Here is a 15519-nt window from a genome sequence, read left to right as displayed (position 1 = left end):
ACTTTTTTCAATATTTTGATTGAGAAAAAATATAAATAAATTTTCACTTCTGGTAAACAAACGTAATTACAGAGCATATGGCTCTGCATCATACTTTGTTCATTTTTTTAAAAAAATTTTGAAATTACCCATATACGCGTAAAACTTTTCTTCGTCCAAAATATAATACCATATAATGCATTATATTTTTAAAAAGTTATACATACATAAGCTGTCAAACCATATTATGTTTTCATTTCCAAATTTGATTTTTGATTTGTCGATATTTGTTTATTTAGTATAATCAAACATTCACCATTCACTCGTGGTTCTAATAGAAAATGATAATAATCTCATAACCACGTGATTATAGTTGATCACGACTTCTTACCGAATACTTTTAGAACTGTGATGTAAAAATCATAGTATACATTTAGAAGAAGTGAAGTATACAACATTATTTATGAGTTATATATTCTAAAACTGTTTATTAGTATACACTTCCTATCAATTTTGGTGGCAACTTTTTATTTTTAATTTTTTTTTTTTTTATTCGAGCTGTTATTTTTATTTTTTCAAAGCCAATAGTCAATATTTATCATTTAAATTGAATTCATTGAATACAATAAGGTTTATAAACTGAATTATTTATAAATTATTTTAATAATAAATTAAATATTTGCTTCATATAAAATAGATTTTTATATATTAGTAATAATGGATTTTTCTATTAAATATAAATAATGTAGTTGATATTTTACAATGTTTTTTTATAAAAATAATAATGTTAACGATTTAGAAATATTTTCCGAACCTTCGTACCTAAAAGTAATTAGTAATTACTTAATACTGGACATATTATATACATACTCGTAATTATATCTACTGTTAAAATATGAACAAAGAAACTACTCATTATAAAATAAATGTTAAGCATACCGCATTAAAGAGTTGTTCAACTCTAGAGGATATTATAAAGTCATATGTTATATAGCAAAAATAATTGTATGCATAAACGCATGCAAATTTAAAAATGTTTAACTCATATACACAAACTAAATTATAGTACAAATTCATCACAAATCTGAGTTTTAATAAGGTAATAAAAACGGTTTTTCAATGTTTGACTGATTATTTGACTAGTTAGGTTCTTGATAAATTAATTAATAATAATATAATATTATAGAATAAACATTTTCAAATATGAAAATATTTTCTGCATAATTTTGTACATTCACTATTTTGTATATTTTATTTTATTTAAACCACATAAGTCTCTAATAGCAAATATCTACATTGCAGATGTGAATTAATCAATTATACATGTTCAAATATCTGTTAAAATCTTAAATAAATGTTTTCCTTGTTCCATTTTGTTGTAAGTTTACATTATTATATTTAAAAATTATATGATATTATCTATTAACATTATAGATTTACGGATTATAATTTTGCATTATTCTAAAAAAGATTACAAGCTCTTGTATCCCAATTCTTCAACTTACAATTAAGACCGTCTATAAAATAAAATCACGTGGGTGTATAGTACCGAAGACTCATTCGATTTTAGAATATTTTCCGGCTTTTCAGTTCAACGACCATAATATTATTTATGAGAGAACTAATTATTATATTATCCAGAATCCGTCTTAGACAGGTTTCACTGCAATCACTACTAAAGATTATAAATAAATGTATAGTATTATTTCTCAACATCATAGTATACATTTTGTACCAATAAATTGTACTAATTTCGCTCTCTAAATATTGTATTATTAAAATGAATCATAGTATAAACTATATTGAATTTTGTAATAAAATGAAATTATAGTTAAAATTGTTTATAATAAAATGTTCAAAACATAATTTCGCAAAATACCACTGTAGATAATATGTCATTACTTATCAAGATTTAATACTTTGAAACAGATGTGTACTTGAAATATGTCAACACAGGTTAAATTAATTAATTTGATGTTAAATGCTTAACTACTATTTTTTTGATTCAAATATTTTTCTTGCAAGAAAATAATAAAACAATACGACAATCACTTTTTTGAACAAAGGAATCTAAATATTGATTACAGACACACAAGCTACATTTATATTAGCTAATTCTGTGTACGGTGAACGTAAAATATATGATTTTTATGATACGAACTATTGCGGCGTATGTATGAGTAAATAGTTAAATTTAAACGCATACTTCGTTTTGTTTTATGGTCATTACTTTCTACAGGTTGATGTAAAAAAATATTTAAATTAATTAAATATTTCAATATAAATATATTATATTATCTTTCGTGATATACATAAATCATTATACAATACGTCTTGTTCATCTTGTTTTATTTGTATTAGCAATACAATTTTACAGAAACTTAATTTAAAAATCACAGCTCACAAATATATACTTATTTTAAAATAATTAAAATGTATTATTTATAAATTAATGAAGTTAGTATACAAATTAAGATAGGGGATATCCTTTTACAAAAAAACACCTTTTATACTTCAATATTTAATTAATATACAACAGCTAAAGTGTCACTAATGGGTGGCTTCTTTAATCACTTCTTTCGCATCTTTTGGTTTGTTTGTTTTATTTATTTTCTCTCTGTACATCGCACGCATATTCTTATTGTGCCTAATAGATTGTATAAATTGCATATTTTCTAAATAAAATTAAAAAAAAAAATGGGGATATAAAAAACCCTTGGAAGAAACACAATCTTTTTGATAAACTTTTTTGGCTGATATTTATTAACACATGCAAATCAAAGAAGTTAAATATACATGGGTTTTTTTTTCATAAAATTATTAATATATTTGTAGGTATATAATAAATAGGCTCCTAATTCATGTATTCTGCAGGTACTTTTAAGAATATCACATTCGTAACAATAGAAGACCTTCTAAATATCCTTGCGTTTTCAATAAGGAAATAAGTAGTTTATTTAAGATAATACTCAATTATAATCAAACAGGCGTATGAAAATATTATTATGTGAATGTTTTTATTAACTAAATACATATTAACTAATTATTTTTAATAATCATGAAAAGTGAAAACAATTAAAATTAATATTTTATACATTTAAAAATAATTTTTGTTTTCCATTTGCAGCAACAATTAATGCACTTATTATCGAGCGATAAAATATTTATTCATATCGTCAATATAAATACACAATAAACGGCATGAAATTAAAATAATAATTATAATCCAAACGTGAACAGTTATAATATTAATAATAATAATAATATAAAGAAACAATTTATTTTAACTAATTTTATGCAATGAAAAAAAAATTAAAAAAAAAAATTGATCAATCAAAATGTTTTCATTTTATTAAAAAACACTTCTGATTGTTATTATAGTTATTAAGTATATTGTTCCTAATTTGGTACTAGAAAATTAAGGATTCAGGCCATGGCCTAAGTGCTGTATCTATTACAAATATCAAAATAATAAATTAATCTGATATAATTTATTCAGAGCAAATGTAATAATATGAACATAATAGGTTGGAGCTTAAAGCTATTTGAAAACGTCATAAATAGTAAAACAAAATGCGTAAGCCGTGGACTTGTATAGCCGAGCGACAATAGGTGCAGTTTACGTATACGTATTATATACTCAAATTTCGGAGTATGTCAAAAACACACACGAGTCCCGTTCATCATTCAGTTCGTATATTGTCTTCAAAATGTCTGTTGCGTCACGTGCAACATGCGTAATAATACGTGGAGACCACTGTGGCGCTGCATGCCCGAAATTGGAGTGACCCGACCTGCTACGGTTCTTTTTTTTTATGATAGAGTATTTTTGTGGTTTAATCAGATGATTTATATTTTATGTTTTTGCTTAACGGGCGTACCATGTTATGACCTTGTTAATAAAAATGATAACAATATTAATAATCGTCAGCTGCAATACGATCGGTACATAATTCCCTTTCGCGGCCTTTGGTTTTCACTTTACCGGTCGTGATCTCTAACTGTCGGTCGTATCACCCGCATTTATACAATCGAATTAAACGTACACCGTATTTACTACTACGTCTACGTGTATACACAATAATACGATCGTATGTAACAACCTGTTTTTTTATGATCTCGGGAACAGCTTACAATATTATAATGATGATGTATACGTTGTATAAGCGCATACAATTCGTGTATACTTATGCATCAGAGTAATGCACTCGTAATATATAAGAGTCGGAAAACCGCAAAAATTGCATAAATAGAAAACAAGTCTACAAAATTTTATCCAAATATAATATAAAATATATGCGTGTTTATTTATTGAAATAATAAGTGTTTAATTATAGTAAAAAATACAATATCACGGATGGTATGTTAACATTAAGTATATAAAAGTTAGATGTTCATTGGTAGGTATTCCACGGTTTAGTAATGCTCAGCTTTGCCGTGTTCTCGAAGCATCGTCTCAAGGGTAGTAAGCGTACGGCGAGGCAAAAGTTTTGGCGACGTACGGGTAAGTGGCGTAGGACGAGACGGCACCGTACGGATGGTGAGAAGCGACGTATGGCGAAGCCACGTATGGCGATGAAACGTAACGGGGTGAGGCTGCGTATGGCGAGGCTACGTACGGGGGTGCCACGTACGGGGATGCCGCGTACGGAGATGCCAAGTACGGTGTAGGTCCATACGGAGCTAAGTATGGTGAAGCGTACAAACCACGTTTATTGCGGTCTCCTGCAACGGTGGCCGACTGAGACGATTGCCTTGACTGTTCGGTGGCGTACGCAGAGATGACGCACACAGCAATGGCGAGTAGAGAAAAAGACGTCTGCGAAAATCCGATGTACACATTATGAATTTCATTATAAAATTCGAACAGAAAACATTTTTCAAGTACTCATAAGCTTATACTTGGCTCGCTGAAAATACCTGATTGAAAGTATTAATCAAAAAAACAAAAGGAATCATTATAAATCGTTTAAAGTCAAGTCCAAACAACAAAACTACTTTCAAGCGACAAAATGGCCAGTTAGCCGTTATAAGACGATTTTTTTAATAAAATTATTTTTAGATAGGTATACATAATATAAGTTAATATATTTAAATTCTATCACATTTCATCAGTTACAACATATTGATTCGTATAAAAAACAGCTCGTCTGGTGAAATATGTAATAATAATTGTTACATTTTTTATGGTATGATCATTAAAAAGAAAATATTATTTTATAACTTATTTTACCCTTAGGATAAACGAAGAAAATGATTAATGACAAAAATATGTTTAAATTATATTACATTTTTTAATTATTGGTCTTTTTTAGAAATCACAACTCGAACAAAGTGTGTACATTAATGTTAAGTTTTTATTTCGATCATTATTTCACATTTTGGAATTCTTTCTACCCAAAACCCCCACAGTCGAGCCATGTGTTGTCAAATCAGTATGATTGGTTTCTTGTATCATAGCCTGGATAATAACGTGACACAACACCAAAGTTGAAACAAACGTGTGTTATATTTTAACACTTTCCCCATCCTATTCGTGAAATTTTCTACGTCGCAACTGATAGTATATCGTTCTACACTTATGTGACACAAAGATTGACGAAACCCTTACTTAGATGTACACCTATATGGTTAAACATACTGTCAACGTCGGTCCATATGAGCTATGCTACAAAACTTCCGGGTTTGAAGATTTACTTTTTATACTTTAGAGCTCATAATATTTTTACATTGTTATATAGAATAAGTTACGTCTCTATGAATATTACCAGTATGTTTGAAATACAAATCTTGTATATCAGCGGTTCTCAAACTGTGAGACATACCTCCCTTGGGAGACGCAAGCTTTTATTTGGGAAGGCGCAAGGTAAATATTTATATTGTATATTGGACTATCGTGTATTTATTTTAATTTTAGATCGACAGTAATTTGCTTATATTTAAATAATAAAAAAGTTTGGGAACCGCTAGTATATATATTTCTTGCACTACAATTAACATCTAAAATAACGTTTACTTACCTGGAATTGCATTTTGTTTCTGTATGTTGGTTGTTATTTAAAACTGAGTAAAATGTTTGTGGTGATTTAAGAAGTTATCGTGTGTCCACTGCAATCGAGTGATGAACTGATTGAAAACTTATGTCCAATCGGTCGTTTTATATAGTAACATTTGACCATGTGTCCATACGTTACGCCCAATTGTCATTCAGAGTACATTATTCAAACGTCCTAGTTACCACAGTTTTGATGCCAAATATAATAACAATTGAATTATAATATTTTTTACACAAACACAATTGGGTTTTTTCTATTCAGTTTTATAATCATCACCCTTTTCAGTATAGCCACCATAAGTATGTAAGATACTAAGGTCCTTGATGATGAAGTGTGTTTTGAAACTCCAAATGGATGACCCCAAACATCGTCACTTTTGCGGCAATGCGACATTATTGATGATTCTTATGATACTACCATTATAATTGACAATATATAATGTAAATTGTGTATAGGCCTTGATCACAATATTATATTTGACCTCAGTAGTGGATTTTATTCGGTCGTCAATAACTATAACAGCTCCAGACATGCGAAACGAATTGAACTAAACCATCAAATGTAGATGCGAGTTCAAAAAAAGTTTAATTCAAAATTTGAAAAAAAAATATTTTTTTTTATTGAAAATTAAATTCAGTAGGTAGTATACTAAAGATGTACTATACGAGTATTATATTTATTAATGAAATATATATATAATAAAATACTGTATTATACAATAAATATTGATAATATTATTTTAAATTATTATTTCCTAAAAAAATAAAAATGTAAAGAATAAATCGTATATTATTTAATTTAATATTTAATAGATCAGTAAATATATAAAAATTAAGTAATAAATGTAAAATATAAATTACAAATTTATAATATTAATTAATTTGGGATGATAAAATATAGTCAATTCAAAATAAATTGTACATTAATAATTAAAATAATATTTTAATAATTTATTAAATTATAATTTAAGTACATGTTTATTTTATATATTTAAGTTACACTACTATAATTATTCACAACTAAATAGTATAGTAAGTACATCAACATAACTTAAGAATATTCAAAATTGAAAATATTCTGATGATTAATCTTTCAAAACATAAACTATCATGATTTCTTATTTGTCGGATTTTTATTTTTTTTAAGAATAAAAATTAAATACATCAAATAATATTTATTTATTTTTAAATACAAATCTTATGTGTTGTAGGCACTTATTACAGTACACAATTGAACCCTGGAACAGTGAAATATTTCCTTTTATTTTACTTGATTTAATAATTAGGAAAATACATACGAGTACATTATCCTATTAATGCTAACTAGTCACGATATGTTATAAATGGACGTGAGATGATAAACGTGAAATATATCTACATTGTTATAGACATGTATGTCATAATAAAATGACATAACGTCATTAGAGTACTTAGACATTTTTTCTAATGTATATTGACTAGTACAAAAAATATTTGTTCTCTACTAAATCATAAAAATGTAGGTACTGATAATATTTACATCTTTAATGGTCTTTTCTTGGCATTTTCGTCAATAATTGGTAAATCTAATCATGTCTATTGTCTACTATCTTATATAATTTTTAACATTTACATTAAACGTTATATCTTTTGGCAATAACTCTTCTTAACATAAATTAAATAGTGAAAATAATCATTGATCACGAAGGCGTAATAAAACATTTGTTCGGTAGAAAAATATAATACTATAAAATGTAAATTTACATTTATAATAATTCAGAATACTTTTCATTTTAGAATACTATAAAATACTGACCAACATATTATTTATGATAATAATATTCATATTTGATTATGAACGGTGTACTATGTGCCTTATAATGGTATTTTGTTTAAAAAAAGCTCAGTCAATGGGTAATCATTTTTGCTTGGCATACTTATTTTGAGAACTGTGCATAATAGGTAGGTATCTTATTATATGTATATTGCCCTTAACATACATTTAACTTATTGATGTAACATAATATATATACATTACTATAAATTAATAACATAATATTATCAATATTTATTGCTATTATATTCTGTAAATATAAAATGATGCAATAAATTGAATTTATATTATTTCATAAGTTTCTAGTTTCATGTAATTCTACTTTTCTTTAGCGTTTAGTGTATCCACTAAACGCCTTAATTACCCTTAATTATGTATTGTTATTTCATAAATATTGAGAATTTTTTGTACATAAACAACACATTTTTTAATATAAAATCATTATTATGTAAAGTATATATTTATGCATCCAATACTTAAAATGTAAATATGTGAGGCCGTTCAGATACAGCTATGGCTCGCTCCTCTTCTAAATATTTTTGACCAGAAACTCGTATCTAGTCGATAGGCCTAAATGAAACTATGCTGTATGATGGCAAACTTTTTTTTTTTAAAACATTACTGGTTTAAAAATTTAAAGCTTAACATATCAGATATATTAACTATCAGATTTAATGTTATTTTAAGTAAAATATTGTAATTCATATTTTGTAAGTACCTATGGAAAATTATAATTTAAATTTTAAACTTTAAATAACTATTTAATTTTATATTTATGTGTACATTTCAATCATTTTAATATATTATATGACATTTAAAATTAAATAATATAATATTTAATATTAAAAATGTAAAATAAAACATTCTTGAATTCAGAGTGGTATAGAATAATGTTTTACTAAAAACGAAAGTTGAATATCAATCTAAAAAACATTCGAAATAATATAGATATTTTGTAAAATTGTATTCATTATTCATCCAACCATTGGTGAATTTACTTTCCTATATATATTAGATAGTCATTTTTTTATTCTTACATGATAATAAAGTATTTTTAGCTATACACATCAAATTAAAAAAAATTAAAAACAGCATAGTATTTTAAACTGCTGTTACCGTTGCTATATCAACTGCAGTAAAAACTAATTAATGTTAAACAATGCTTATAATATAGGATCTAAGTTATACAAATACAATCTCTTAATCCAGGTTACACACTATAGTAACGAAATGGTGGACTTATTATAAACACGTAACTTTAAAACTTATCTAAAACATTTATAAGTAAAAGTTATGATTACGTGACTTGATAAATTGAAAAATTTATGAGAAGCCATAATCATAACCTTTATAGCTTTCCTTTATAGTTTGGATTTACCGTATACACGATTTAGGATTGGGACATAAACAAGCGAAAGCTATTAAAGCTCAAATTTTTAATATAATCTGTCTTGTCGTTACAGAAAATCAATACGTTTCCGTGACAATATGACAAATATTAATTGTAAATTTGGCACATGCCCGTATGGTAAGCTAAATAAAAAATAAATAAATAAAAATATACTGTTTCTTATTGTTAAACGGTTCCCATGACACGAACGAAATATTTCATAAGAGCACTAAAAACTGCATTTGCCGTTTATAATACGATGGGAGTGTAATCAGTAGGTACCTACTTACATTGTTGGAGACATAGGGATGACTTCGATAATTTTTCGGAAATGTTATTGTCATACTTTCAAAACGTATAAGATTTTGAAATGTACCGGTAAAACATACGGCGCTTTAACTGTTCCGTTAAGAATTTTTTGTTGTACTTATTAAACAAGTTGTTGCGTCGGCCGCCGCCAAATACTTATAGTAATAATTGTGACTTCAACTCATGTTCGTACGTCACTGGTAAAAACAAAATCTACAACTAACAGCAGCGCATTTCGATTACAGTTTGGTGAACAATACCGTGAGGCGAACGGTAATAAATACCGTTCGATAAAGTTTTTGGAACGATTAGGGCAGCCGATCGAGGTTGTATAACATTGCGCAAGAAACGGGAGAAGAAATAAAATTGATGGAACGCGTGTTGTTTTATGATTTTACGGCTTCCGCGCATCGTAACTCCCCGAGCACCGGGTGCCACCACACTCTTATTGTGTACGTAGCGATAAAAATTCGGGAAAAAAAAGTTATGCTCGCGACAACAGCGGACGGTTAACGACCGACGATCGCGCGGGAGCGCGTGCTCTAGCAATGCGCCCCGTCGACGCCGACCGGTGTAGCGTCCGACGTCAAGCTTACGACAGATAGCGCTTTTCGGACGTGCGATAGCGGTGCGCGCGAACGCATGTCCGGCTCCCGAGCCCCGCTACGGACTGGCGCCGATTTCCGGATCCCTTTGCCGCACCGGCGTCGACGGCCATCGGTCGTAGGGACCGGGGCCCGCGATCGGTCAGCGCGCCGGTGCACCGCGATCCCTCTACACCGCCGATCCTGTACGCGGACGATCGGGTCGCGTCCACATATAACCGGCGACCCGCGGCGTACCGGTTGCCCGCAAGATCGCTTCCGCGGTGGTCGCTCGATCGAACGGGCCAACACCTAACCTGGCCACGCCTGGCGGCGTGTTTATGGACGCTAGCGTCTGGCGTGCGTACTGTGTTGCACGACCATGACGCCACGCCGGACGCGCTCGTCGGTCGTCGTCGGCACCCGGGTGAGTCACGCGGTCGCGCGACGGTTCCTGTCGGTTCGTCCGATTAGAACCGACATGTGCATCTCTGTCGGGTCGGGTCGACGGAAAATCAATATATCACGCGCCTTGGATATACGCTTTTTGAGTCGAATCATACTCCTGAAGCTTTCCGGCAAGGCGTACACGTTGAACTAATGCGATTTGACTCTGGTCGCCACTCGTTTCCCCATTGGTATTGCGCTAATGTCACACGCGTAAAACATTACGAATGCTCGTATTGACTATACGGATTTGCCGTATTATGTATTTATAACGCATGCGATATCGTTATTACTTGAACACTATTTTCGGTTAATACTATTTAGGTGTAATATGGAAAATTACCAAATTTATAATTATATGATAAAACTTTAAACGTTTTGTGCCAGGCAGATGTAAGGGATTGTGGGAGCTCTGCCCCCTCCCTCCGCATTGATCACCTTGAGGTGAATAATTTTAACACTTCCAAGGTTTGGACTGAATGTGTGCCTGTGGTTATAATTAAACTTTGCTTCACAGCCTTCGATTAGCCTATGGCACATTATACTTGAAAGTTGGAAAACGATTACGATCGCTGGAGAAATTACTCCATATTCAACAATCTTAATTATTTAATTATCTTATATTTATCTCTATTAAGATCTGTTCTTGAGTTCGGCTCGATTTTCTAGAACCCACCCATATAGGTTTTGTCAATCATAATGATTGACAAAAATATTCATGTATGATCGGAATCTAAATATTTTACATAAATGCGTTGTACATTTTATTTGTTATGTTGGACCTGAAACCTGTAATGAAAAATTATTATCATTCGAAAACAAATACTTAAAAATTATTTATTAAATCCTGACTTTCTCAAAAATATAAATAAATTCATTATCAATTATTAAATGGTGGTTGGATAACAAAAATGCATGTTTGTCCCTTGCAAATAATTCTATCGCCACGTTACTGGACGTCGGGCGCAATATGTCCTGTATTTGAATATTTTTTTAAAATAATAAATATCATGATAACCATATACTAATTTCTTGTAATAACATTTCCAATTTTGACTATGTCTATGTAAACACATCGAAAATATATGACTACTAACCACAAATGTTTTCTTTAAATAATATTTTTTCATTTCAACAGGTATCTTTCATTTTTTTTCTCCTTGAATTAATCTATTAATTAAAATTATTATCTATCTTTTTTCACCATGTATACTATTTGTATCCTCTTATACCTATTTTGAAATATTGTTTTACAAAGTTGTATGCACCCTGTTATTATTATTGTTCTATGTTTATGTATTTCTGTACCTAGGGTATTCATTGCCCTTGAAAGGGTATCACTAAATAGAAAAAATAATAAAAAAATAAAATAAAATAAAAATAATAAATATGTAAGAATATTTTCTATCATAAATTTTAGAGGACATTTATATCTTTGCGGAGTAGGGGAAAATTTTAATAGTTACATACTCTGCCAACAGTCTTCACACCCTTATGACATATACATATAAGAGTATAAAACAGAGGCTTTTTTCTAAGTAATACATCTCAAATTAAATTATAAATAATAATTTTTAATAAAATATAATTGAAAACATTTAAGTGTCAAAAAAAATTTGTTTTTCTTGTAATTGCTAACAAATAAAAATAACATAAGGAAAAATGTATAAGACAAATATTTTATTATACCAGTTTTTATTACAAAATAAAGGTTTTTACTCCAAAAATAATCTAAAATAATCAATTAGCAATATTTGAAAGTTGTTTAATTTATAAATATGACTTTATAACAACATTATAAATAATATTAACAATGCATTTAAAACAATATACATAAATTGATAAGTTAATAATCGATCAATAATATAATTACTATATACTAATGATATTATTTTGAATGAAACTGATTATTCAGTATAGTGTAAATAGGTAACATATAATTTTGTAATTATAAGCATAGTCAATAATTTCTTTTACTTCTTTGAGATTCTGCATCTGTTAGTGGTACATATATAACACCCATCAACTTTTCCTTGGATAATGAACCATCTAATTTTTTATCTATCACTTGCAATACCTGGTCTCCATTCTTTGGTCCTACTGGTAATACAAGTCTTCCACCAGGTTTCAGTTGATCAATTAACTAAAAAAACAGTTGAGGTTTTCAGGTTATCGAATTTCGAGTTAACAAGATTACAGCAATAACTATAGTTAAACTAAAATAGAATTAATGTTTTAAGTACATTTCACCTACCAATAATTATTAGAATATGTTTATTATGCAATAACGTGAATTTTCAAAAACTCGAAAAAAAAACCCCTATTAAATTTCTTATAGATTCAATTGTTCAATATCTTAGGTTTTATGAATAAAGTCTAATAAATAACTCCTTAAACAATACTTTACTGCATTCATAGGATTACCGGTTGTGGAATTTTTTCTGCTGCTGCTCCAACATGAATAGCATTATACGGAGCATACTTTTCTAGTCCTAATCTTCCATCGCCAGCTGAAATAAAAATACTCTTATTAAATTAATGAATATTTTATTATATAAAAATTTACTTTAAACACTTACTTTCTAAAATAATTCTTTGGGAATTTAAAAGTTCAGGATTATCTTTTCTAACGTTGTTGATAGATTTTTCAACAAGTTCAGGTATATGATCAATACCAACAGCTTTGCCTTTTTCTCCTAACATAACAGCCATACAAACAGTTAAATATCCAGATCCAGAACCAATATCTAAAGCTCGTTCACCATCCACTAATTGATCTTTTAATAATTCCAAAGCATATGCATGCTAGAGTGAACATTATTTTAATTATATATTTAGTTAACAATAAATAAATGTTTATTTACTATAAAGTATTAGTATTTTAGACTATTAAAACATTTAACTGAATATCTGTATCTTTTATCATATTTAAAATAAAGGGTAAATGAAATAACTTTTTTAATTAATAAAAACTTATGAGGTGTGATTAAAAAGTAATGTTAAATTTCAAAATGATTAATATGTTTTAATGTATTCATTAATATTAATATGATCTCCTTCAGAGTACTTTCCACCTGATACAATACACTTTTGTCAACGTTTTTTCAAATCATTAAAATAATTGTGGTGTGCACTTTTAGATATGGTCTATAGTTCTACCAGCGATTTTCCTTTTATCTTCTGTATGGTTAAAAATCATTGTTCTTTTAAAGTCTTTTTCATTTTCAGGAACAAGAAGAAATCGTACAGAAACCAGTTTAGTGGTGGTTGCTGTATGATGACAGTTTGGTTTTTAACTGAAAATTCATGAATTAAAAGTGAAGTGTGAGCCAATGTGTTATCGTGATGCAAACACCAAGAGTTTTTGTCCATCATTTTAGCTAATACTTGTTTAAAGCTCAAAATATCTGTAAAAATTTATTCAAATGTTTCTGAAATATTAACTTCTTTACAACCACCCTTATAGTAATTCGATGATTGGTTAGCACAATTTTATTGATTTTTGACACATTTTCATCACTGATGTGCTAGGACGCCCGATTCTAACGTCATTATCAACATTTTCATAGACCTCTTTAAAACATTTGTATCATTCATAAGCCATAAGTGTCGACAGAAAATTCTCCAAAAGCCTTTTTAATATTAACACTTAATTTTATTTTTTATACAAAACATAATACAAATTGGTTGTTCCTTCATTTTTAAAATACGAAAATCTTACAAAATACAAGTACAAGTCGAAAAAATGTGTCTATCAATCACAAACTAATCATCTGATTAAGCTATATTAAATATACATTAAAATCCTTACTGACAATAAGATAACGAAAATCAGAAAGCTTAATTTAAATTTTATATGCAATATACAAAAATGTTTGTTACTTTTTGATAACACCACATATATAAACATAATAAAATAAGATTATATTCTGTAACAAATTATTTTTATTAATTTATTACCATGTGAGGTGCGCTAATAGTTACTCCATAGCCAATACCTTGTGGTTGATCTAAGTATGGTGATGTTGATACAAAATTTCCTCTATCAACAGCTTTCATTATTGTTTCAACTTTATCACTTTTAATAATATTGTTTGCTGCAAAAATAAATAATAACTATAATAAAAACATAATTTACTTAACTAATATATATATATTATTTTTATGAAATTAAAATTAGAAGGAATTATCCTAAAATACAATACAATAGTTTAAAGTAAATACTTGTGTAACTTATTTATTAAGTAATTAGGCTATACTAAAGTTGATAATACACTAGGGGTAATGACATTATATACTTGTAATAAAACGTTAAACAACTACTACAATACTAATCAATTAAAAATATTAGTTATTAATCCTAATAAATGCTTAAAAACAAATCTAAACTAATTTTATACCTAGGTCTTCCTAGGTTGATAATAATTAATAGTTCAAATGTTAAGTTATATTATTTTTAAATTTGAAACGTATAACTATAATTAACTATAAGGCATACTGCTACAGAATAATTATACATTTATAAGTAAATCCTTGGAAACTTACTACTAAATTACAACAATTATACTTAATATAATTAATTACCTCTTAAGTGCTGAACAAGTTCAATATTACTACGACCATGAGACTTCCAAGCCATTGAAGCAAATATTAAAAAATGAATACCTAATAAAAGTGCATAAATAAATTTTAATATAAAAAATGTAACTATATACTGAACACACTTTAAGAAACGGTTATCAGTTTATGTTAGCTTATGCTTTGTTCACAATTAATACTATATCATATGAGAAATACAATTCTTTGTAAGTAGTTTTAAAATGTTCAATATTAAAAACTTTAAAATACTGTATTATTGAACAGCTCATACGTGAAAATTGACAACCAGAAATAATATTATTAATATTTATTTTTTTATAATATTTAATATCTATTATATGAC

The 15519-nt window shown here is 28.3% G+C and overlaps 2 protein-coding genes across 2 annotated transcripts; both read right to left on the bottom strand.

The window, feature by feature from the left end:
• Positions 1 to 4289: 4289 nt before the first annotated feature.
• Positions 4290 to 6118, bottom strand: LOC112686075. The gene is made up of 2 exons (XM_025558199.1): positions 6000 to 6118; positions 4290 to 4798 (listed from the first exon to the last, which is right to left on the bottom strand). The coding sequence occupies exons 1-2, from the start codon at positions 6009 to 6011 to the stop codon at positions 4436 to 4438; spliced, it is 375 nt and encodes a 124-aa protein (XP_025413984.1). The 5' UTR covers positions 6012 to 6118; the 3' UTR covers positions 4290 to 4435.
• A 6336-nt stretch (positions 6119 to 12454) lies between these two features.
• Positions 12455 to 15482, bottom strand: LOC112686039 (protein-L-isoaspartate(D-aspartate) O-methyltransferase). The gene is made up of 6 exons (XM_025558144.1): positions 15302 to 15482; positions 15162 to 15242; positions 14538 to 14674; positions 13157 to 13382; positions 13002 to 13087; positions 12455 to 12720 (listed from the first exon to the last, which is right to left on the bottom strand). Exons 2-6 carry the CDS (start codon positions 15214 to 15216, stop codon positions 12538 to 12540), a joined length of 687 nt encoding a protein of 228 aa, XP_025413929.1. The 5' UTR covers positions 15217 to 15242; positions 15302 to 15482; the 3' UTR covers positions 12455 to 12537.
• Positions 15483 to 15519: the final 37 nt, after the last annotated feature.

This window comes from Sipha flava, unplaced genomic scaffold (assembly GCF_003268045.1).
Source record: "Sipha flava isolate LNK unplaced genomic scaffold, YSA_version1 2_pilon_pilon, whole genome shotgun sequence".
NCBI classification, from domain to species: Eukaryota; Metazoa; Arthropoda; class Insecta; order Hemiptera; family Aphididae; genus Sipha; species Sipha flava.
The sequence above is the reverse complement of the archived record's forward strand: the minus strand, read 5'-3'. Positions and strand labels throughout refer to the sequence as shown.